The sequence below is a fragment of the Pelodiscus sinensis genome, unplaced genomic scaffold, assembly GCF_049634645.1.
Source record: "Pelodiscus sinensis isolate JC-2024 unplaced genomic scaffold, ASM4963464v1 ctg171, whole genome shotgun sequence".
Classification (NCBI taxonomy): Eukaryota; Metazoa; Chordata; order Testudines; family Trionychidae; genus Pelodiscus; species Pelodiscus sinensis.
This window is the reverse complement of record NW_027465970.1, coordinates 1-18,538: the sequence shown is the minus strand read 5'-3', so window position 1 is coordinate 18,538 and position 18,538 is coordinate 1. Positions and strand designations below refer to the sequence as shown.

At 62.2% G+C, this 18,538-nt stretch overlaps 2 protein-coding genes across 7 annotated transcripts; both read right to left on the bottom strand.

Annotated features, from left to right (window-relative positions):
* Positions 1–134: 134 nt before the first annotated feature.
* DAXX (death domain associated protein) lies at positions 135–11,417 on the bottom strand. 5 transcript variants are annotated; one of them, XM_075917425.1, is made up of 9 exons: positions 9,329–9,645; positions 8,710–8,810; positions 8,071–8,382; positions 5,166–5,970; positions 2,474–2,718; positions 2,117–2,267; positions 910–1,567; positions 424–607; positions 135–334 (listed from the first exon to the last, which is right to left on the bottom strand). In XM_075917425.1, the coding sequence occupies exons 1-9, from the start codon at positions 9,339–9,341 to the stop codon at positions 275–277; spliced, it is 2,529 nt and encodes an 842-aa protein (XP_075773540.1). In that variant the 5' UTR covers positions 9,342–9,645; the 3' UTR covers positions 135–274. The 5 variants fall into 5 exon arrangements, with proteins under 5 accessions (XP_075773540.1, XP_075773542.1, XP_075773543.1 ...); XM_075917427.1 differs by lacking the exons at positions 8,710–8,810; positions 9,329–9,645 and adding an exon at positions 10,517–11,417; XM_075917428.1 differs by lacking the exons at positions 8,710–8,810; positions 9,329–9,645 and adding an exon at positions 10,521–11,417.
* A 136-nt stretch (positions 11,418–11,553) lies between these two features.
* On the bottom strand, positions 11,554–18,176 carry KIFC1 (kinesin family member C1). Of its 2 annotated transcripts, none has more exons than XM_006133735.4 (16): positions 17,671–18,176; positions 17,468–17,576; positions 17,265–17,318; positions 15,921–15,965; positions 15,617–15,812; positions 15,344–15,521; positions 14,402–14,569; positions 14,133–14,261; positions 13,435–13,551; positions 13,178–13,351; positions 12,893–13,060; positions 12,673–12,811; positions 12,379–12,518; positions 12,067–12,140; positions 11,850–11,925; positions 11,554–11,699 (listed from the first exon to the last, which is right to left on the bottom strand). In XM_006133735.4, the coding sequence occupies exons 1-16, from the start codon at positions 17,794–17,796 to the stop codon at positions 11,655–11,657; spliced, it is 1,938 nt and encodes a 645-aa protein (XP_006133797.2). In that variant the 5' UTR covers positions 17,797–18,176; the 3' UTR covers positions 11,554–11,654. The 2 variants fall into 2 exon arrangements, with proteins under 2 accessions (XP_006133797.2, XP_006133798.2); XM_006133736.4 differs by having other exon boundaries at positions 15,617–15,809.
* Between the last annotated feature and the right edge of the window lie 362 nt (positions 18,177–18,538).

Sequence of the window (18,538 nt, the reverse complement as noted above, 5' to 3'; positions counted from 1 at the left end):
CCCGGGTCACTGCCCACTCCCCTCCCCCCCAGAGACACCAGCCCTTGCCCCTCCTGGGTCACTGCCCACTCCCCTCCCCCCCAGAGACACCAGCCCTTGCCCAGCCCCCCCCAGTCACAGCCTGACCCAGCCGCTGCACATAAGAAAAACAAGATTTTATTCCTTGCTGGGTTTTCACATTTCCTTTGTACAAATGCTCTCCGGGTGGGGGCCCCCCAGCCCCTCCGCACCCCTCCTTTCCCCAAGTCTGCAGCCCCCCCAGCAGAGGCAGGGTCTAGTCCGAATCTGACAGGATGATGATCTCCTCCGGGTCACACTGGGTTGCTACGCTGGCCTGCGGAGAGAGCAGGGCAAGGACACAGGGTCAGGCCACCTCTCCGCACCCCCGGACCTCCCGCCCCATCTGCCCCGCTGGCCCCTCACCTTGCAGGCCTTGGGCAGGTAGCGCTGACACTGCTGCGGACTGCCCTGGGAACTGCTGACCAGGCTCTGGAAGGGTGAGTCGGCCCGGGTGGAGTCAGGCAGGGAGCTGCCAGGTGGCCGGCCTGTGAGCAGCAGCTCTAAGTCCTCCTCCTCAGAGCCCACGCTGTGAACCTCCACACATCCACTGCCAAAGGCAGGAGAGAGGGTGTCAGGAAGAGAGGCAGCCTCTGGGACCCAGCCCCCTTCTCCCAGCCCAATTCCTAGCAAGCCAAGAGGGAGGGGCCCTTGGAAGATGCTGGCACCCCCTTCACCCACAGGAGCTCGGATGGGGCCACCAGACGCCGACAGTGGCTGAGGCCCGTGGCTCTCCATCAGGAGCAGGACGAGAGGGAGGGACCCACCATGTTAGCTCTGCCTGGATGCACAGGGTGCCTGTTCACCTGCCACCCAGCGCACCCCCTTCCTCGCATGCTGCCTGGCCCCCACCTGTCACTGCAGGGCAGCTCCCGCCGTCCCCTCTTGCAGGCTGGGGGCCCAATGCTGCCGTTGAAGCTGGTGGAGCTGATGACGCTGCCCCCGTTCTCCAAGGGCTGGGCCAGGGGGCTTGCAGGGGCAGATGGCCGCCTTCTCTTGGCCGAGGGCCGAGTCCGAAGCCCCACGTCCCCCGTGCTGCCTCGCTCTTGTTTCACCCCCAGGCTCGCAGGCTCCGCCTGGGAAACCTGCTCAGTCCGGGAAGACCCCGTCTCGGGAGAGGGGGGACCCAGTGGGGTGGCCTCAGAGGGCTCTGGGGACAAAGGGACAGCCTTCGGGGTGGCCTCAGAGCCCCCAGGGATGTGGGGGGAGGGCGGAGGCGTCTCGCTGAGTTCCAGAGGCAGTGTCTCAATCTCCAGCACAAACAGCTCCTGTTCTGGGCTGGCCAGTGCCCTTTCCCCCTCCTGCTGTTTGTGGGGCAGAGGCCCATCGCCCTCTGCATGGGGCAGGGACTCCTCCTCCTCCTCCTCCTCCTCTTCTTCCTCCTCTTCTTCCTCCTCGTCGTCATCATCTTCATCCTCCCCGCCTGATGAGCAGGGCAGTGGCTCCACGCCCAACTCCATGCACTGGTCGTCCTGGTCTCGGGCCAGGTCCTCGTCTGCTGCTTCCGTGTCTAGGGGAGCGGTCACAGCATAGAACGAAGCTGGGAGAGAACCCAGGTGCCCTGGCTCCTAGCCCCCACCCCCGATCCTCCCAGTACCTAGATGCCCTGGCTCACAGCCCCCCGCGCTCATTATGACACCTCCCCCCCTCCCGATGATCCTCCCAGAACCCAGGTGCCCTGGCTCACAGCCCCCCCCCCCTCCCAGAACCCAGGTGCCCTGGCTCACAGCCCCCCCCCCCCCACTCCTCCCAGAACCCAGGTGCCCTGGCTCACAGCCCCCCCCCCACTCCTCCCAGAACCCAGGTGCCCTGGCTCACAGCCCCCCCCCATGATCCTCCCAGAACCCAGGTGCCCTGGCTCACAGCTCCCCCCCCCATGATCCTCCCAGAACCCAGGTGCCCTGGCTCACAGCCCCCCCCCCACTCCTCCCAGAACCCAGGTGCCCTGGCTCACAGCCCCCCCCCCCACTCCTCCCAGAACCCAGGTGCCCTGGCTCACAGCCCCCCCCCCCCCCACTCCTCCCAGAACCCAGGTGCCCTGGCTTTACTGGCAACATACCCTGCACAGCAGCATCCTCTTCCTCTTCCTCCCCCCCCTCTTGGCTCTGCTGCAGCTCCTTCTCGATGTCTGTGTCCGACGAGGGCTCTTCCTCCTCGGAGTCCGAGTCGTCGTTCTCAGGAGCCTGCTGGCTTGGTGTGCTGGTACTGCCCTGGGGAGGTGGAGAAGGGGGCGTCATGCCAGATGTGTCCCCACAGAGCTGCCGATCCGTGCCCTTTGCCTGCCCGCGCTGTGCAGCCGTGGGGCACAGCTGTGCTAGGAGCTGGAATACTGCCCACAGGAGGCTGAGTACAGCTTGGCAGCTTCCCCCCCATCCCATTCCTCTGGGCTGCAGGGCCAGATCCACTATCCCTTCACCTGCATGCAGGGTTGCCCCTCCCCTGGGTCAGATGCCATGGGGCAGGGTGGGGGCAGCAGTCCCTCCTGCTGCTGGGGGGTAGCGCTGCTCCGGGCCGCTCTCTTGCGCACACGCTCCTCCTCCTCGCTCTCGTCCTGCAGCTGGGCGTAGCGTGAAATGACGCTGTCCAACCGTGTCAGCGCCACCTCTCGGTTTTCCCGCAACCGCCGGGCCAGCGCAGTATCCCTCCGGGCAGGGTCCAGATCTGCACACACACAGGGGCGTCAGAGGGGCCCTGACCGAGACGTTCCCCTCCTGACCCCAGCTAAAAGAACCCCTCCCCTGCCATTCCCCTCAGGAACACCAGGCAGCTCTCCTCTGCCGTGCACGCCCTCCTGCACCAGTGCTCATCAGCCCAGTACGCCTCCGCCGCCCGGTCTTCTCACGGAGCCAGTACCAGTCAGTACCCCCTGCGGGCCCCCCGCGGGCTCTCACCGGGCCGGTACCGGTCAGTACCCCCTGCGGGCCCCCCGCAGGCTCTCACCGGGCCGGTACCGGTCAGTACCCCCTGCGGGCCCCCCGCGCGCTCTCACCGGGCCGGTACCGGTCAGTACCCCCTGCGGGCCCCCCGCGGGCTCTCACCGGGCCGGTACCAGTCAGTACCCCCTGCGGGCCCCCCGGGCGCTCTCACCGGGCCGGTACCGGTCAGTACCCCCTGCGGGCCCCCCGCGGGCTCTCACCGGGCCGGTACCGGTCAGTACCCCCTGCGGGCCCCCCGCGGGCTCTCACCGGGCCGGTACCGGTCAGTACCCCCTGCGGGCCCCCCGCGGGCTCTCACCGGGCCGGTACCGGTCAGTACCCCCTGCGGGCCCCCCGGGCGCTCTCACCGGGCCGGTACCGGTCAGTACCCCCTGCGGGCGCCCCGCGCGCTCTCACCGGGCCGGTACCAGTCAGTACCCCCTGCAGGGCCCCCCGCGGGCTCTCACCGGGCCGGTACCGGTCAGTACCCCCTGCAGGGCCCCCCGCGGGCTCTCACCGGGCCGGTACCGGTCAGTACCCCCTGCGGGCCCCCCGCGGGCTCTCACCGGGCCGGTACCGGTCAGTACCCCCTGCAGGGCCCCCCGCGGGCTCTCACCGGGCCGGTACCGGTCAGTACCCCCTGCGGGCCCCCCGCGCGCTCTCACCGGGCCGGTACCGGTCAGTACCCCCTGCAGGGCCCCCCGCGCACTGTCACCAGGCCAATACCGGTCAATATGCCCCACAGGCCCCCTGTGAACTCACAGGGTGGGTCTCCCCTCCCTCCCCCCCACTGCGCTCTCATCGGGCTGGCAACTGTAAGCATGCCCCTGACCTCCCTCTGCTGTCACTATGCCAGTACCATTTGGTATGGCTCCCCTGCTCCATGGCTCTCACCAGGCCGGTACGGCTCTGTCCCTGTCCCTGCCCCCCGTGGCTCTCACCAGGCTGGTACGGCTCTGTCCCTGTCCCTGCCCCCCGTGGCTCTCACCAGGCTGGTACGGCTCTGTCCCTGTCCCTGCCCCCCGTGGCTCTCACCAGGCTGGTACTGGTCAGTACAGCTCTGCCCCCACCCCCGCCACGGCTCTCACCAGGCCGGTACGGCTCTGTCCCTGCCCCCCCGTTCCCGTGGCTCTCACCAGGCCGGTACGGCTCTGTCCCTGCCCCCCCGTTCCTGTGGCTCTCACCAGCCCGGTACGGCTCTGTCCCTGCCCCCCCGTTCCCGTGGCTCTCACCAGCCCGGTACGGCTCTGTCCCTGCCCCCCCTGTTCCCGTGGCTCTCACCAGGCTGGTATGGCTCTGTCCCTGCCCCCCCCCCCCCCCCCCGTTCCCGTGGCTCTCACCAGGCCGGTACGGCTCTGTCCCTGCCCCCCCCCGTTCCCGTGGCTCTCACCAGCCCGGTACGGCTCTGTCCCTGCCCCCCCGTTCCCGTGGCTCTCACCAGCCCGGTACGGCTCTGTCCCTGCCCCCCCCCCCCCCGTTCCCGTGGCTCTCACCAGGCCGGTACGGCTCTGTCCCTGCCCCCCCGTTCCCGTGGCTCTCACCAGCCCGGTACGGCTCTGTCCCTGTCCCCCCGTTCCCGTGGCTTTCACCAGCCCAGTACGGCTCTGTCCCTGCCCCCCCCCCCCCGTTCCCGTGGCTCTCACCAGCCCGGTATGGCTCTGTCCCTGCCCCCCCCGTTCCCGTGGCTCTCACCAGCCCAGTACGGCTCTGTCCCTGCCCCCCCGTTCCTGTGGCTCTCACCAGCCCGGTATGGCTCTGTCCCTGCCCCCCCCGTTCCCGTGGCTCTCACCAGCCCAGTACGGCTCTGTCCCTGCCCCCCCGTTCCCGTGGCTCTCACCAGCCCGGTAGGGCTCTGTCCCTGCCCCCCCCGTTCCCGTGGCTCTCACCAGCCCGGTACGGCTCTGTCCCTGCCCCCCCCGTTCCCGTGGCTCTCACCAGGCCGGTACGGCTCTGTCCCTGTCCCCCCGTTCCCGTGGCTCTCACCAGCCCGGTACGGCTCTGTCCCTGCCCCCCCCCCCCGTTCCCGTGGCTCTCACCAGCCCGGTACGGCTCTGTCCCTGCCCCCCCCCGTTCCCGTGGCTCTCACCAGCCCGGTACGGCTCTGTCCCTGCCCCCCCCCCCCCCGTTCCCGTGGCTCTCACCAGCCCGGTACGGCTCTGTCCCTGCCCCCCCCCCCGTTCCCGTGGCTCTCACCAGCCCGGTACTGGTCGGTGAGGTGGCTCCCGAAGTTGTAAACCAGGTCGAGGTGGCGGCGCTCCTGCAGGCGGTTGCCCACCTCGCGGAAGGCATCCAGCGCCATGCTCTGCATCTGGCGCTTGGCCAGGCCCAGGCTGTGGCGGGTGCTGGCTTTCTGGATCACCTTGAGGATGTCGGTGTAGTCGGGGAAGGCGTCGGGCCGGTTGATGAAACGCTCGATGCGGCGGTTGACCTCGGGGTAGCGGGTGCCCCGGTAGGGGATGCGCTGCTCGATCACCCGGCCGGTCAGGCTGCTGCACTGCTTGAGCTGGCAGAGCCGCTCGAAGATGTGCATCATCTTGCGCTTCAGGCGGCTCTCCTGCAGGTAGGTGGAGTCCTCGTCGTCCAGCTCGGCCAGGTCCAGCTCCCGCTCCTGCAGCCGCCGGATCTCCCCCATGTAGACGCGCAGCAGGTTCTCCAGGTAACGGATCTGCCGCTTGGAGCCGGTGCCACGTGGCCCCGGGGACCCCTCCGCCTCAGCCTGCTCCAGGGCCGCTGCCGGCTCGGGCTGGCTGGGGGGGGCGGGGGCTGGGCCAAGCAGCAGCTTGCGGCGCTGGGTGTGGGCCTTCAGCACAGTGCATAGTTCGTTGATGTAGACGTAGACTTTGCTGCGCTTGCTCTGCACCCGCGTAAGGCAGCGCCCCAGCACGTTGCGGAACTCGGCCGAGGCCAGGAACTCGGCACTGGCCTTCTGGTGCCGGCTGGCTAGGAAGGGCATCACCTCGGGGTGCTCCTCCGTCAGCCGGCCGCAGCACTCCAGGAACTGGGGAGAGAGTCAGAGGCATGGGACTCAGGGCAAGGTGGAGACACCGACACGGTCACATACACAACAAGGGGGGCTCACAGGACAAACACGGTCACAGAGATGGCGGGGGGCCCCAAAGGACACAGACACGTCACACAGACAACAAGGGGGGGCTCACAGGACAAACACTGTCACAGAGATGGCGGGGGGGGCCCAAAGGACACAGACACGGTCACACACACAACAAGGGGGGGCTCACAGGACAAACACGGTCACAGAGATGGCGGGGGGGGGCCCAAAGGACACAGACACGGTCACACAGACAACAAGGGGGGGCTCACAGGACAAACACGGTCACAGAGATGGCGGGGGGGCCCCAAAGGACACAGACACGGTCACACACACAACAAGGGGGGCTCACAGGACAAACACTGTCACAGAGATGGCGGGGGGGCCCCAAAGGACACAGACACGTCACACACACAACAAGGGGGGGCTCACAGGACAAACACTGTCACAGAGATGGCGGGGGGGCCCCAAAGGACACAGACACGTCACACAGACAACAAGGGGGGGCTCACAGGACAAACACGGTCACAGAGATGGCGGGGGGGCCCCAAAGGACACAGACACGTCACACACACAACAAGGGGGGGCTCACAGGACAAACACTGTCACAGAGATGGCGGGGGGGCCCCAAAGGACACAGACACGGTCACACACACAACAAGGGGGGGCTCACAGGACAAACACTGTCACAGAGATGGCGGGGGGGCCCCAAAGGACACAGACACGGTCACACAGACAACAAGGGGGGCTCACAGGACAAACACGGTCACAGAGATGGCGGGGGGGGGCCCAAAGGACACAGACACGTCACACACACAACAAGGGGGGCTCACAGGACAAACACGGTCACAGAGATGGCGGGGGGGGGCCCAAAGGACACAGACACGTCACACAGACAACAAGGGGGGCTCACAGGACAAACACGGTCACAGAGATGGCGGGGGGGGCCAAAGGACACAGACACGGTCACACAGACAACAAGGGGGGGCTCACAGGACAAACACTGTCACAGAGATGGCGGGGGGGGCCAAAGGACACAGACACGGTCACACACACAACAAGGGGGGCTCACAGGACAAACACGGTCACAGAGATGGCGGGGGGGGCCCAAAGGACACAGACACGTCACACAGACAACAAGGGGGGGCTCACAGGACAAACACGGTCACAGAGATGGCGGGGGGCCCCAAAGGACACAGACACGGTCACACAGACAACAAGGGGGGCTCACAGGACAAACACGGTCACAGAGATGGCGGGGGGGGCCAAAGGACACAGACACGGTCACACACACAACAAGGGGGGCTCACAGGACAAACACGGTCACAGAGATGGCGGGGGGGGGCCCAAAGGACACAGACACGTCACACAGACAACAAGGGGGGGCTCACAGGACAAACACGGTCACAGAGATGGCGGGGGGGGTTCCGCACAGACGGCAGGGGTGGGCCCCAAAGGGCACAGACACGGTCACATGGACAGTGGGGGTCCCGCAGGACACAGACATGGTCGGGGAGGCAGTGTCATAGCCCAGGGCAGCAAGGCCATGTCTCAGGGCTCTTTGGGGAGCAGACCCAGCTCCGGAGAGAGGGCTTGGCCCCATCCCATGAGTGGCTGGAGGGACAGGACCTTGCTTCACAGGCCCAGCTCCAGGCACTGGAGAAGAGCCCCCTCCCCACAGCTGCGTCAGCCCTGAAGAGCTGCTCTCAGTCCTCACAGAGGCCACAAGCGATGGACTGCCTGCGTCGTGGGCCCCATGCGCCTCCCTGCCAAGCCCTTTTCTCAAGAGTGAGGAGTGGGCCGGGCTCAGACTCACCGACCAGGCAGGGTCAGTCCAGCAGACTTAGGCCCGACAGACCATACACCCCAAGCCCCCCAGGCTGGCTGGCGAGGAAAATGGGGCACTCTAGGGGCATCAGTTCCCATACAGCCCCAGAGGCGGGGCCTGGCTGGCTGAGCTGGGCAGAGAATATGGAGAAGGGATACACGAGGACATGGCTGAGGAGTTAGGCGATACATGGAGGGTGGGGCCCTGCCAAGGGCTCTCACCTCCTCAAAGAGCCGCTCGTTCTCAGCCTTGAAGCTGCCACCATCCTGCGTCACAGGCTCTGGTCTCTTGTCTGAGGCCCCGCTGGGCTGGGGGGAGGCAGGGGTGGGCTCTGGAGACGTAGCTGGGGGCAGCCCCTCCTCCTCATCATCCAGGACAATGATGTTGCTTGCCACTGCAGTGGCCATGGGCGCAGGTACCTGGCCAAGTTGGGGCTCAGAGCTGCGGGGCAGGCCTGAGGGCTGGGCGCATCCTGGGGGCAGGTATGGGGAGTAACCCCCGGTGCAGGTGGTCTGAGTCACACGCCGCAGTGCCTATGTGGGGAGATGAATTGGTGAGTGCTGGTCCCTACATCTCTTCTTCACCCCATGCGCAGCACCCACCCCCAATGCCAATTCTACTCCCGTGTCCCAGCCAGGAACCAGAGTTTGTCCTAGAGCCACCATCCTGGAATCCAGCGCCTGCCTCTCCCTGCAGCCTCATACACAGCCTCTATCCTGTGCCATCCCAGATCCCAACCTCCCCCTGCCTGCCGAGTACTCTTCCTAAATCACCATCGGCAGACTTTACACCCCCCAGAGGCACAGGCATCGTACCCACCCCGTACAGAGTCCCAGCATGCAGACAAGGGTCCAAGATACCTGGCTTATGGAGGCTCTATCTTCCAAGCACTGCTCCTGGGATCTCTCTGACGACACCAAAGGGTGCCCCTCCCCCCCCCCAGCAATCTCCTGCCTTGGGCCTCCAAACCAAAGGAAAACAGGGGTGGAAGAATAAGGACATACACAATATCTCCCACATGATGTATTATTTTGACAGCTGCAAGGTGGGGGACACACCTCAGAACTGAGCATGGACAAACCATCTGCCCAGGTCAAGAACAGCAAGACAGACTGGATACAGTCTCTCCCCACCCGAGTACCAAGGAAGTGTCTGCTCAGCTCCCCCCAGCCCTGCCCAGCACTGCCCCCAGTCTTGGCACTCACACACTGCCAAGAGGGACAGCTGTGATCCTCAGAACACAACTTCCCCCACACGGCTCCTGGGGCAGAGTTGTCAGCCAACATCCAATTCCGATCAAACACTGGCCCACGCCCAGGGAGACTACTCCCCTGGGTCTGGCCCTCAAGGTACAAACGTGTCCGTTACTGCCAACTGAATGGATCTCCCTTCAAGTCCCAGCCCTTTGGTCCTGGCAGATCTTCCTCCACTACACTGAAGACTCTATTGGCTTGTATGGAGGCACCCAGAGCCTGTTACCAAGACACTCCATTCATGGTCTCCTCCCAAAGCTAAACAGCTGGAACTCCTGGACCCTGGTTTTCCAGCCCTTCCTGTGGCTCCAGTTTTGCCACATCCATCCTGAACTGTGGGCTGCAGAGCTGGGCCCACGATGCTAGCAGCAGTGGCACCAGGGCTGGTGCAGAAGGAAAGTATCCCCTGTGCTCCTACCACACTCCCAGGTTTCCACATCCCAGGGGGCAGCCACCCTAAGAGCAAGTGTCAGGCTAGGAGCTCCAGGCCACTGATTATACACCCCCCCATCCCAGATTGATGGGCTGCCCCCCACTCCTGCCAGGCCCCCACCCCCATTTGCCCTGACCCTCCCTCAGTCCCACCACCATGCTTCCCCTCCCCCCTCTCCTTGCTCTGCCCCCCTCAGCCCCACCCCCCCAGCCCTGATTCCCCTCCTTGCCCCGCCCCTCCCTCAGCCCCACCCCCACGCCAAGCCCCCAGCCCTGATTCCCCTCCTTGCCCCGCCCCTCCCTCAGCCCCACCCCCACGCCAAGCCCCCAGCCCTGATTCCCCTCCTTGCCCCGCCCCTCCCCCACGCCAAGCCCCCAGCCCTGATTCCCCTCCTTGCCCCGCCTCACGCCAAGCCCCCCAGCCCTGATTCCCCTCCCCCACTCCTTGCCCCGCCCCACGCCAAGCCCCCCAGCCCTGATTCCCCTCCCCCACTCCTTGCCCCGCCCCGCCCCACGCCAAGCCCCCCAGCCCTGATTCCCCTCCCCCACTCCTTGCCCCGCCCCGCCCCACGCCAAGCCCCCCAGCCCTGATTCCCCTCCCCCACTCCTTGCCCCGCCCCGCCCCACGCCAAGCCCCCAGCCCTGATTCCCCTCCTTGCCCCGCCCCTCCCCCACGCCAAGCCCCCAGCCCTGATTCCCCTCCTTGCCCCGCCCCGCCCCACGCCCAGCCCCCAGCCCTGATTCCCCTCCTTGCCCCGCCCCGCCCCACGCCAAGCCCCCAGCCCTGATTCCCCTCCCCCACTCCTTGCCCCGCCCCACGCCAAGCCCCCCAGCCCTGATTCCCCTCCCCCACTCCTTGCCCCGCCCCGCGCCAAGCCCCCCAGCCCTGATTCCCCTCCCCCACTCCTTGCCCCGCCCCGCCCCACGCCAAGCCCCCCAGCCCTGCCCCGCGCACCAGGCCCCCCCGCCCCCGCGCGCTCACCCGCCTCTTGGGCTGCTTTCTCCGCCGAAGCCCAGCACCGGAAAAACCGCCTTCCCCTGCCGCCCGGACTGCGCAGCGCCGGAAGTGGCCCTCTCACCACTGGGCGCCACCATTGCGGCGCACGGAGAAGGGTTCCGGATCTCGGGTCCAATCAGAACTGGGCGCTGCTTCCGGTCTGGCGTCACGCCCATGACGTGACGCCGTCCAGTCGTAGTTATCGCCTTCGTCTACGGCCCCTACGCTACACTCCCATGGTAGCGGCCATTTTCCTGTACGGAAAATACCTTCGCTCTCTTACGCCACGTGACCTTATTTCGCCAGCCAGAGGCCTGGAATCAATTAAAGAGCCCACCCCTGCAAGGAGCTGGTTGGCCTGTTCCATTCCATTTATAGGGGTGCTGAGTTATTCTATTCCCTCCGGGCGCCCCTGAAGGAGAGGCCGGGCTGAACCCGAGGGGAAGTCGCACAACACGGACAGCACAATTCTAGCACGCCACCCACTTAGTGCGCACGCGCGGTCTGAAGACAGCCGAGTGACAAGATGGCATCTGACAGTGGCGTTTGCGCATGTGCAGCAGACACCGAGATGGCACCCCGGCTCGGTAGCCTACGGCATGCCCCTTCCACGCATGCGTGGTTGTTCCGTACGCCACAAGTCTTCCCTCGTCGCTGCAGCTACTTCCGGGTTACCGTCAGCAGCCTGTATGCCGTACACGATGGCGGCCCCCAGAGGCCGCGTATGGAAGGGGAAGCGATCATCGATGCGCCCGTAGCAGATCGCTGGCGTGTAAGGGAAGGTGCGGAGAGTGGGTGGCTGGGTGGGCGGCCGGTGGCGTGAACATGAACAGCTGTTATTCCCCCACCCCCATCGTCGCTGGGGGAGGTAGAGAGGGGCTGACCACTGAGGCGCAGGAGGTGGGACAGGAGGCTCATGGTCTAGCTGCCAGCACTTCAGCCAAGGCCCAGCTGGCAACCACATCAGACAACCTTCCCCCCCACACACTGCCCCTCACCCTGTCCCCCACACAGCCAGCAGCTGCAAAACATGTTTTATTTACAAGACACTCCCCCCCACACTCCATACCACTATTAAAAACCAAGAGCATCTCCTCCCCCCCTCCGCTACAGCTTCCGGTGCTCACTTCCTGTTCACATGGGCTGTCCCGATGACACATTCATTCACCTGCAAAGGGAGAGAAGTGAAAGTGGGGGAGGGAACAGGGGATACACCACTGCCAGACAGCAGTGACACTGGGGGGGATGTAACACAAACAACCCCCTTCCCTTTGGTTCAGTTCTCCCCTCCTCTCCCCGCCCCACCACACAAACTCACTTTGCTGGCAAAGCGCAGAGAGTTGAGAGACTCTGAGAAGTTCTCCTCCAGGGGGGAGATGTTCACAAACATCAGCCTGGGGGCATGGGAAAGGCAGAAGTTAGAGCAGAAGCCCATTATCTGCTGTCCCAGCCCTGTTCTTCAACTCCCACCCCATCCTGCCCCATAGCCCTGCCCCTCACCCTATTATTCCCACTGCCCCCCCAATGTTACTCACATCTTAGAGTTTCCCCCCAGCGAGTTCTGCAGCAGGTAGGTGAGCTTACTGTTCCGGTAAGGTATATGGGGCTCCTGCAGAGTGGGAAGAGGCATGTTGGTCCTCTGGCCAGGGAGATTCCATAGCATGTACTTCAGACAGGCCTCCACCTCTCTGTGGCTCCCCTCTCCCAGTCAGGGAGAGAGCAGATACAGGGAGGACCAGTATTTGGATTGTGATGCACGTATGTGGTATGTGTCACTGTCTTCAACACTATGACTACTGGGCCAGGGAGGCTGCTGCTAATGGTGCATGGGATATCTGAGCTGTTACCTTGTTAGAAAGTGCCATGATGACCAATCCCAAGGTAGAGAGGCTAGTGTTGATGGCTTGGGTCTCCTTCAGCCGCTCCCCCTTGGAGAAGGACTTGTCCAGTCGCTCACTGCCTGCCAGATCCACCAGGCTTAGCACCGCTGCAATGAAAGATGAGGGACTGAACATGGGACAGGCGAAAGGGCACTCCATCCAGTAAGGCTGCTGACCCCAAGTGGTCCTGCCAACCAATCTCCTCAAGCTCTGCTTTCAAGTTATTGTTTAGCTGCCCCAGCCTCCTCCTGCCCCACTCACAGCTACTGTGCAAGTCCCGGCTTGGGTTCCAGCCCTCGATGCGTAGCTGGAAAAGGCTGTGGCTGCGGGAGGAGTGGTCATTTAAAGCTGTCTTTGCCACAGAGCGGTTGGCCTTGGCTGTTCGCAGTAGCTTCAGCACCTGGGGGATACAGGATGTGTTTGCAGGGGTCAGAACTGCTCCCAAGCTCTCTGGCTCAAGCATAGCTACATCTTAGCTCACCTCATCCTCGGAGTTCACGGGCACATAGCGCAGGTTGGGCACATGCAGCTCTTCACTGCTCTGGCTGACCCGTTTGATCTCCAGTTCGGCACTCCGCTCCGGCCGTCCCACCAGTAGGTCCCGCAGCGACTCATTATAGATCTCCAAGAAGTTGGCTGTGAAATGGTACTGAGGTGTGGGTGGGAAACAAAATCCAGATCAGTGTCATGAGAACAGGTGTGGAACCAGGGATGCTGCCAGGATTCGGGGGGTAGACACAAAGGCCAGAGGATGCACAGCACTCACTTGCCAGCCCTTGGGCTCCAATTGCCGTGCCCCTTGGAAGACCTGCTGCACAGCCCGAGGAATCATACCTACAGTCTCTGGGTTCATGTCATCTGGCCCCTCCATGGTATAGGTCTTACCACTGCCTGTCTGCCCATAGGCAAAGATGCAAACGTGGTACCCATCCAGAGCGGACTGCAGGAAGGGAGGAGAAAGTGCTCACTGTGGGGGTAACCCCCAGATTCCCAGTCCCCCAGGCCTTGTGCCCCCCTCTGTACCTGCACCAACAGCGCGATCTCTTCAAACACCTCCTCCTGGGAGCAGGCAGGGGAGAACACCCGGTCAAAGCTGAAATCATATTTCACATCACCCTTGCGGTCACGCCCAATGTGGGACTGAGGGGAAAGAGACACAGAGGTCAAACTACAGGACTCCTTCCTAGGACCCAGGCCTACACTGGGGGAATTGACAGCCACCTCTGACAGAAGTCCCAAGGTGGTAATGAGAGCCACTGGTTGCAGAGGGTTCTTTAAGGCAAGAGATGGACTTGAGGGCCTCCAGAGGAGGAGCCATGCCAGGCAGTGGAGGGCTGGTTCAATGGCAGGAAAGTGCCCATGCGAATGGAACTACTTGATGGATGGGCTGAGTTTGAGATTAACAAAGATTTTAGAGGAGGCCCCAGGTTTGTATGCACTGCCAGGGAACGGGGCAAGGGTATCACCTCTCCATGCATACCTGTGATTTATGGGATATGCTATATCAGTCTGGCAGCCACGCTACAAAAAGATGGGAACAAACTGCGAAAGGTTCAGAGAAAAGCTACAAGAGTCAAAGGCTGGAAACCCTGTCTCAAGTTTAAAGAGCTTGAAGGAACCCCCTCCTCCCAATCTGGCATACTGAAGGGCAAGTGAAGAGGAGACAATCGGGAGCATACGGTTCTGAACTAGTGACAAGAGGCAGAGGCCCCTAGACTCACCTCTTCCACTTTGGAAAGCACCAGGGCTTTGTTGTCCTGCACAGGGAAATGAAGGTGCTCCAGCCCCTTCTGCCGCTCCTTCTCCCAGGCCAGTAGGGGGCGCACACGACAGAACACACGGATGTTACCCTGGGAACAGGAGACATGTCAGTCCAGTGCTGGGAATGTTTGTCCTCACCCCCCCCCCAGGTGTTGTAACCTCTTCACCACACTTCTATGGCTTCCTGCCTCCCACCTTCTGCAGTGGGGAACAAATGAGAGCCTGTCACCTTGAGCTCCTGCACCAGGTTGTGTAGCCGCCTTCTCTCCATTTCCAGCTGGTGCAGCCGCTCCTCCTGCTGGGCCACGGTCTGCAACTGAGCTGCCACCTGGTCTCTTAGTTCCTTGTTCTCACACTCCCTCTGGGCCAGGTTCCCCTCCACCAGCTTCAGCTTCACCTGGAGTGGGATGGGGAGTTAAAGAGTTACTGCTAGTGGCTCACTGGGAGCTCTCCATGCTTGGAGGAGAGAGAACAGACTGTTGTCACACACCATGGGTCAAAGCTAGCATGTGAATCCCAGCTGAGAACTGACAGGGTTAGTAGGCAGAGTGGGGTTGATCACCTGGGCAAAGAAAAGTGGTTGTGGGAAATGCACACAGCGCTGCAAGAAAGCCATGCAATTGAAGCCAAGAGGCTGGGCTTTTCAAGGAGAGCTGAGTGCCTGAACACTGGGGAAATGCTCCTTGGAAGACCCTGGTGAGGCCAGCAGTTGCTTTTTGGGGACACAGTGACTAAAGCAGAACAGCCAGACACAGAAGTCAGTCTGAAAACAGGGTGGGCTTATGACACTGGCAGGGGAGGAATTTCCAGGAGACTGCAGAGCAGAACTGTGTCCCAGCAAATCTATGTAAAACCTTCTTAAGGCTTAACTGTTGCTATAGGAAACGCAGCTTTTGTCTAGGAGGTGCCAACGCATGGAAACTGCAGGGGCTGCTGCCTATGGCCTGGTTCCCCTCAGTAGGGCAGGCCAATGGCCCAAAGGGTGCATAACCTGTCCTCTGACCAGGAATTGGACAGGGAACGGCTGGGCTAATACAGCATGTTATGTGAGATCCAAAACATGCTGCTTTGTTTCCTGGCGCCCGCCACATGACCTGCATCAGTCAGGGCCCTCAGACTCCAGTGGGGAAGGTTAACATCACATCTCCCCCCTTCCCAGGCTCAAACCCACCTCTCTGGTCTCCAGCAGGGCTGACAAGTCCCGCTTGGTCCCCTCCAGCTCCCCAATGGTCCTGCTCTGGCAGGTGAGCTGGTCTTCCAGTTGCTTCTTCAGGCCTGACAGTTCCATTACCTCCTGGTGCCTCTGCCGTGCCTGCTCCTCAAATGTGTGCAGTGTGGAGCTCAGTGTGCTGCAGACAGTAGGGGCAGGGTGAGATGGGGCAGGGTCCATTCCCCTGAATCAGACCAACAGAGACACCACCCCTTCTGCCCCCAGGCTTCTCACCTGACCTGGCTGCTCAGTTCCTGGTTCTGAGCCACCTGCTCCTGCAGTTGCCTCTTGAGCTGCTGGTTCTCCTCATCCAGTCTCTGCACCTTCTCCTTGTAGCCGCTCATCTTGGCCCGCGTATCAGTCAGCTGGCCCTTCAGGTCCCAGGCTGCCCGCTTCTTCCCATCATTCCCTGCAGCTGGGGCAAGGGCTGCTGAGGGTACAAAGGGGAAAGAAGCTGAGGCTGGAGCCAGCAGGGCTATCCCTCTCCCCAAGGGCTTCACCCCTTCCCAACACCAGGTCCCCACTACTGCTGCCTTACCCCTCTTGGGAACTGCTGCCACAGGCACTGGCCTCCTGATGACCTCTGCAGAGGAAAAAGGGAGAGCATGTGTCATGGATCCACAGGACCAGTGCTCCTGAATGGCTTCAGCAGTCCCTGGAAGGCCCCCTTCAGCGTGGCAGCCCCCTCGGGGGGGGGGGGGGGGGGAAGAGTCCTCACTCACTGGGGCAGGTCTCTTGGCTTCACTGCATCCGGGGATCAACCCTGGGAGCCTTCAGCACCCACCCCTGCTTCACACTCTGAGAGTCTCTCTATGACTCCACCCAAACTGGACACCTGCCCTAGCCTTGCACCCCCAAAGGGAGCACTGCACTCCCAGCTCCCTTCATCTGGAATGCCTCTCAGCCAGTCATAGCAGAGAGATTTCTTAGATGGCTGAAATACGACATAGTTAGCCCTTAGTTAACACATGATGGAAAGTTAGTCAGGTCCACCTGGGTCAGTCCAGAGAGCTCTTTCTTCCCTACAGTCCCAGTCAGAAGCTGCTTTCCTGCCTCCAGTAGCCCACACCTAACAGGCCCCATCTGGCTCCTCCTGCAACAGCACGTCAGGGGGTCCACGACCCCTCTGCAGCCAGATGTGACTCTCAGATGGCCAGTAGAGTGGAAGGTTATATTGCCTCTCAGATACACATCGCAGCACAGGAGCAATGTTAACATAGGCACCGAGAGCGGACAGCCTTATTCCTCTTGGGGAAACAAAGGCATGCATAGGAATAAAAAAAAATAAGACAGCAAAAGCCCACTTCACTGGCAAACTCCTCCATTATTGGTCTTACTGGAGATACTCAAGGTGTAAGTTATTGGGAGGAGGAACAGATGAGCTGGGGTATTGTTATGCTAACAGGGATTCCTTAGTGCCCACAACCTGCAGTATGATATAGACAAATCCACAGGTGCTGGAAGATGTGGCTGTGCCCCCCCCCCCCCCCCCCCCGGCCAAGGAAAAAAAAAACAGCAGCAATTACATGAACCCTGCATTTCCACCCTCTTTTCCCCAAAGTTACTAGGGTTCTGGCCACTGCCACTTTGAACATTCCTCCAAGTTTTGAAACTGATCAGCTATGACATTCAGGAGTCCCGTGTTTGACAAAGAAACCCAGCTAAGCAGAGCACAAGGCCCATAGCTTTCTACAGACAGGGCCCAAAGAGGACTAAGCCTGGGGCTTCCAGCCAGCAGAGGCTGCTTAGCTCTTTAGTAAATACCACCTGCTAACATTCTTCCCAGCACTGGGTCCCACAGTGTGAGAGTGTGCTGAGTTTGACATGTAGCACCAGGTCACAAGGCCCTCCCCTCAAAGTGAAAGCCCAGTCCCACAAATACCTGCAACTGAGGCTGCTGGGAGGGCCAGTCCTGGTCGGAGTGAAGCCCGGCGACCTGTGGTGGACATGAAGGGTCATTATTAACAGTGGAACATCTGACCTCCTGTGCCAGCTCCCTGTTCTCATGCGTGCAAAGGGCCCTGCATCCTGTTGGCACACCTACCCTCCATTCCCTAACACAGACACCCTTCCCCTTGAGCTCACCTTCTCTTTGAGCCCTGGGCACTGCAGCTGCTGCCGAAACCCTGGAACAAGTGGTAGCAATGGAGGCTGCCACCCTCCTGGTGGGCATAGGGAGCCATCGGGTACGTTTCTAGCGGGAGAGAGGAGAGTTACTTGGAGCAGAGCTCTGGAGAAATGGGCCAGGAAACAACCCCTTTCACATCTGCGTGCCACCACTCACTCACCTGTTCAATTGGAGGCTGGTTCTCATCACTGGCTCCTCTCTTGGCTCTCAAGCCAAGTACAGGCAGCTGGGAAAGGACCTTCCCTGAAGGCATGGCCTGCTGTCCATCAGCATTCCCCTTCTCCATGAGTGGGGCTTCTGGAAAGGAGAGAAGGGACTTGATCAGTCACATGTTATGCAGACATCTGGATACAGTGGTGAGCAACCTATGGCCCATCCGGGTTCGGTGTGTGACCTTCGAGACATTGGTACCCTTGTTCATGTACAGGATTGCAGATTCCACTAGTTTCCATTTTGCCCAACATTACTAAAATGACATGCAAGTAAAGCCAGGGAACATGAAATGAGGTTCATGCCTCACTAGTGACAGAGAGCCATGCACGCAATATGCATCCAACCAAAGCATTGCTCAATCCAACCAAAGCAGGTTCAATCAGCACACCTGCAAATTCTAAGTATATAAGCTCAGTAAGCACAACTACCCTAGCCGGGTACCCCCGCACAACTACCCCGCAGCCCTGCCCCCCCCCTGCAGGGATAACCCGCCCCGAGGCCTCTGCCCCATAGCCCTGCCTCCCCCCCTAGGAATAACCAGCCCCGGGGCCTCTACCCCACAGCCCTGCTCCCCCCCCCAGGGATAACCCACCCCGGGGCCTCTGCCCCACAGCCCTGCCTCCCCCCCTAGGAATAACCAGCCCCACGGACTCTGCCCCACAGCCCTGCCCCCCAACAGGGATAACCCACCCCGGGGCCTCTACCCCACAGCCCTGCTCCCCCCCCCAGGGATAACCCACCCCGGGGCCTCTGCCCCACAGCCCTGCCCCGCCCCCCAGGGATAACCCGCCCCGGGGACTCTGCCCCGCAGCCCT